The sequence below is a fragment of the Octopus bimaculoides genome, chromosome 22 (genome assembly GCF_001194135.2).
Source record: "Octopus bimaculoides isolate UCB-OBI-ISO-001 chromosome 22, ASM119413v2, whole genome shotgun sequence".
In the NCBI taxonomy this organism is placed as follows: domain Eukaryota; kingdom Metazoa; phylum Mollusca; class Cephalopoda; order Octopoda; family Octopodidae; genus Octopus; species Octopus bimaculoides.
Window position 1 is genome coordinate 18,657,602 of NC_069002.1, and position 5,775 is coordinate 18,663,376.

A 5,775-nucleotide genomic window follows, 5' to 3' on the forward strand; every position below is an offset into this window, starting at 1 on the left:
TATATATATATATATATATGTGTGTGTGTGTGTGTGTGTGTGTGTGTGTGTGTTTGTGTGTGTGTGTGTGTGTGTGTGTGTGTGCGTGTGTGTGTGTGATTGTATTTATGCTTGTATTATGTATGTATAAAATCAAAATAAGCAACAAAATATCAAGTAATAATGCAGTACAACCGTTTCAAGCGACTCTATTTAATTGAACAATGCAAATATTACATCAATTTAAATGAAGTGTTATCTTCAGCTGTACAAAATATAGAATTTTTTAACAAGTAGGACACAATAGTATGATTTTTCTAAAATATTTTAACTTAGTAAGAAGATGGAAGAAATTCATGTTGTCGGTATTATAGCAAAGTGGTTAAGAATACAATACATTGTCTGAGAATCGCATAGAGAATAGTGGAGTCATAGGATTGTAATGGTTGTAATTCATTTCTGATTTATTTATCTCTTTATCCACTATTAGATCTGAGACCAGCAGACTGAGTCAACTTTGAATAAAGAACAAGAGTGAGTTGACATCTCATGGCTAGGTATGGTCATAAATATTATCATAGGTATCCCTTTTATTCAAGAGAAAGGAAATAAGACATTAGGAAGAGTCAATTTGATAGAAAGTAACAGTCTATAAAAAAAAGAGAGGCAGGGTAGACTTTAAATCATGATGTTAATTACCAGTTAAAGGGTAAGACACTAAGAAACTTAAGATGCTAATACGGGGAAAATTTATTAGGGGCACAATGGGAGAACATTTATGAACAATATTGTTATGCTGAATAAAAATAAAATTTAAGAATTCCAAACTAATATAACGAAAATAGCTTAAATGTGTATGTATTATTATAAACATTAAAAAGGAATATTATGTAGAATCAGTTTAATAGCCATTCTTGTGTTTAATTAATTAATTATTAGGTGGTTTCTATAAATACTGCTCAAGGCACTTACATATGGAATATCTGTAAAAATACACATACTATTTATTAATTTTAAGCCATGAATCAGAAGCGGGATATTGAGAATAATGCTAATACATAGACATATTTAAAAAAAAAATTATAATATCTAAAGTATAAAAATATATATAAATACTCGAAAATGTGATGATATAAGTATGTGTATAGTGTAAGATAATGCATACAGATACATATACAAAGAGGGTTTTTTTTATACATATACATGCATACACATACAGATGTGTGCATGTATGCATATATACATATACACAAATATTTATATGCTTATATATGCAAAGCGGGAGAATACCCAGTGCTGTGCACGTTGGCGTGGTGGTGCTGCCGAGAAAGGACCCGAACAAGAGCGACTAAATAAATAATTTCAGACCCATAACTCTGCTAAACACAAATTATAAGATTTTGGCCAAGGTGTTAATCAAGAGGTTTTCGCTTGTCGTCGGTAAGCCGGTCAGTAATGCGCAGGCATGCGCTATTCCGAACAAATCTATCCACGACAACCAGGAAGACGATATCAACCTGTACTAGATAATGGAGATGTAGGTGTTTACATCGCCTGCCCAAATTTTCAGGAATAACTTTCTCCTGGTCTCCTTCTTGCTAAGACTGGTTGAACTGTCATCACCTTGTGCCAGTTCTTATACTGGACATCTGGATCAGACCAAATCCCAAGTAATTTAACAACTGCCCAAGAGGTTCAGGGACCATCTTAAGCTTGTTTTCATCTTCTGTAACATTCAACCGGCACAACTTGAACTCTTTGCTTGGAACTGGCAAACCTAGCGCTCCCTCTGCGACGAAGGAACTGAACACTTTGAACTAATCCGACGTGAACAACTTGAGGAGCAGTGACGTCAATGTCGTCTCAAACTCATCGAGTGTGTTCATGGACATGCCATAAAAGGGTCGGACTATTTCCACATCTATCAACTCACAAAATGTAGGATAAGACTCTAAGACGACAACGTCGTCGACAACATTGTCGGACAGCCATAAGCAAGTAACCAAGTAAGTTTGTGTTGGATTTGGTGAGGTAAGTACTCCAAGTTACATCATCCAAATCTTCGGAGTTTCTAATGAGGACAGATTTGTTTGACCCTTTTTCTTCTTTCCGTTTTTACGGAGAGAATTTTCCATTTTTCGTCATTGTTGTCTTCATTACACAAAATACCTGAGTGATCAGAATGGAGGAGGGCTATGTCTCATCGAATGTGATTGGAGGATTTTGTCGCTGATACTGGTGATGCTGTTCTTGTTATTGTTGTCAAGAAGAGAGTTCTGTGACTTCAGTTAGTGATGCAGCTTCTGCAGCTACTGCTGATGATGAGGATTTTGCTGCTGCAGCTCTTGTTGCAATTGTGTGTTATTGTTCATGTTTATCAAGCTGTGGCGTTAGCAGGAATGGAGGACTTCTTTCATTTGCCCTCGGTCGTGGACAGAAAGCCTTGTGGTAGATGGTCACACACGTGACATTATGGCCTTCGGCCTTTTACCTCCACATACAAATGGACTCCCACCTGGAAAGTGAATCAAGTTGAAGATGGGTTCGATTTTCTCCTGATCTGTTCGGATGAAGATCTCCATTCGTATCCCCGACCAGTTTTCTTTGCGCGTCTCTAATGTTTGCGTCTCCTCTTCAATGTTGTCACATACAGTTGCTACCAACCTACAGTTGTTTATTCCAGGCGTACATTTACCACCCTTACCTTTGCTACAAGTCGGCCAAGATACGAGGGTTTTAGAGATAATTCCTCATTTTTGCGAGAGACAATGTATTGTTACTTCGATCTCCGTCGGGGATCTGACACCTACCTTTACTGAAATGTCTGCTGCGAGTGTTAAAAGTTCTTTAAGTCAGAAAGAAATCTAGGCATCTTTGTGCTAGTGCAACTCGCCTACTACCGTGCACCTGGTTTCTTCTAAAATGATGCAGAAGGTTTTCTCACAAAATTGATGAATAACTTTTACGCTCCACTAACTATGTAATTACTTTGAACAGTATCATGTAGTGCAGTTGACATAAACCTCACCGTAAAGCACTAAAACTTCTGTATGGAACACTAGTAAATCCATTTGGGACACGCGTTGTGTTACATAACTGACCTAAATGTCATGAATAAGTAAAGCAGTTTTCTTTGTCAAGATGTCTGCGATAAACAAGGGTCGCGTCAAGTAGGGGAATATCACTCGGTATCATAACTGTTCAGGTTGTTGTACTTTGGTCAATATTACCTTATCTCATTGACGCATTGGAAGATAACCACCACCACCACCACCACCACCACCACCATCACCACCACCACCATCACCACTTCCACCACCACCACCACCACCACCACACCACTACTACCCTCACAACAACAACCAGCAGAATTACCATAATCATCGCTGTCACTGCTACGTCCCTCACTGTCGCCACCTCTATTGCTACCGCCAAGACTATAATCACTAGCACTTGCTGTAACCACCACCATCACCATTACTACTACCACAACAATCATTACTATTATTACTGCCACTATCGTCACAATTGCTATCACTACTTCCACAGCTACCACTACAACTACCACCACCCCGTTCTAACACAAGCTTTTACTATCACCACTTCTATTTTCACAACTAACACTATCACCCTAACTACCAACATTACTTCCACAAAGTATACCCTGACTCGCACTACTACCAGCATCTGGGCTGCTTTTTAGACATGGAACACACAAGAAGGGGACACGAGGCTATGGTTGAATAATCTTTGTCTATAGATCCACTCAGAACTTTCTCTGCCAACTTTATCGCAATCAATCACAAAAATAAACAGTACCTTGTCACAAATCTGATTTATTTAGAATAAAAATTATTTCACTCAATGTATCGAAGTATCTGTACATATAAGTATGTATAACAACATGAATAACAGTATGTTTATACACAGATGCATGTCAAATAACACTTATGTAAGCATTATATGTGTGTGTGTCTGTGTGTGTGTGTGTTATATCGTACGTTCGTATGACCTCTACTCAACTACCTCGATGTTTAGACTTCTCCCTCTATATCTACGTATTTTGTTAGCCTACTTCATTGTCTGGGGGCGTCGACACAACACATCCCCATTTTAAGTTTTTTACCCTAATTTATCAATTTTATTTCCTCGGTGAGAAACTGGCATATCTTTTTCTCTTAGCATTTATTTCCATCATTTCTGGAGGTTTTCTCTTCCTACTCGACCTAAGTGTCGGTTCCGCTTTCGCTTGTATTTCTGGGACCTCGAACAAATCATACCATAAATCCATTTGTTCCTCTCGCCTCTCTTGGTTTTTGGTATATCTTTTTTTAATTGTTTTAAATGCCTTCTGTGTTCATATTTTGGTCCTTTTACCATGTACATCACGTTACCCAGACGTCCAGTTATACTTCCTTGTTCCCAGTTCTGTTTTCCGTTACTATATATTTTAAAATACACTTTGTCACCTGTGTTAAAAAATTTCGTTTTCCTTCCCGAATTTTCTACTTTCTGTTTCCTACTCGGTAACCATTTGTCAAAAATAGAACGAATTTTTCTGGAAAACATCAGATCTGTGGGTGACCTACCCGACTCTGCATTTGGATTCGGTTTTGTTCTATACACCTGCAAAAGCTTTGTCATATTTGTATCTTCAAAGGTTTCCCGTCTGGTCTTCCTTAAAGCTCTCTTGAATGTGTCGACGAATCTTTCCGCTAACCCATTTGACCTTGGATGGTATGGCGGAGTTAACACATGCTTCATCTGAACCGACTTACAGAATCTTTCGAAATCCTTCGCCGTGAATTGTGTCCCATTATCTGACACGATCGTATCTGGCACTCCATACCGAGCGAACAGTTCTTCCAAGAAGTCAATCGTCACACTTGTGGTTGGCCTTGAACGTTTACACACTTCAGGCCATTTGGAATAGCTATCCACCACAATGATATAATGAGAGCCATTTATTGGTCCTGCGAAATCCACATTTAGTCTAGACCATGCCGAATCCGTTTTTGGCCACGGCTGAATCTGCATTGGGGGCGCCTTTGCTGCCATGACGCATCCCCTACACTGTTTTACCAGTCTCTCAATTTGCTTGTCCATATTTGGCCAATAAACGTAACTTCTCATAAGGCTCTTCATCTGGACAATCCCCGGATATCCTACATGGAAGTCTTTTACTACTCTGTTTTGCAGTGCTTTAGGTATTACCATTCTTTGTGCATATAATAATACCTCATCACATACTGAATAGTGCTTTGAACCTGCGTCCCACTCATTTATATTTTTCGTGTTACACAATATTTTAAAAATCTTCTTTATGAACCTATCATTTCTCGATTTTAATTTAATTTCTTCCAGCGTTACCGGCAAATCACGTACTACATTGCACAAAATATTCTTCAGTTCCATTTCTAGTTTTAACGATGCAATCACCGTGTCTTCAAAAGGTTCCTCATATTTTGTAATTAGCCTAGACTCCCATCTGCGTGTCCTATTTTCATTGATGGCAAAAACTCCATCTGGAAATCGTAGTTCAACAGAGTAGTCCCCCACCGCTGTAAGCGGTTTACTGAGTGCGTGGGGATACTCTTTTTCGAACCAAAAATAGAAAATAACGGTCGGTGATCCGTTTGCAGTGTAAACTTCCTCCCATGTAAAATTATGGAAATTTTTTACTGCGAAGATTAATGATAACGCTTCTTTTTCAATCTGGCTGTAGTTTCTTTCCGCTGGTAACAGAACTCTCGATGCATGTGCAATAGCTTTGATTTTACCATCATTAAATCTATG

General features: G+C 38.4%; 1 protein-coding gene across 1 annotated transcript in view; it reads right to left on the reverse strand.

The window, feature by feature from the left end:
* Positions 1-4,173: 4,173 nt before the first annotated feature.
* The window catches only part of LOC106867310 (uncharacterized protein K02A2.6-like), a 3,766-nt gene continuing 2,164 nt past the window's right edge, over positions 4,174-5,775 (reverse strand). Inside the window, exon 3 of the mRNA XM_014912149.1 lies at positions 4,174-5,573. Within this exon, the coding sequence (XP_014767635.1) occupies positions 4,174-5,573 (1,400 nt within the window). The remainder of the gene's footprint in view (positions 5,574-5,775) is intronic.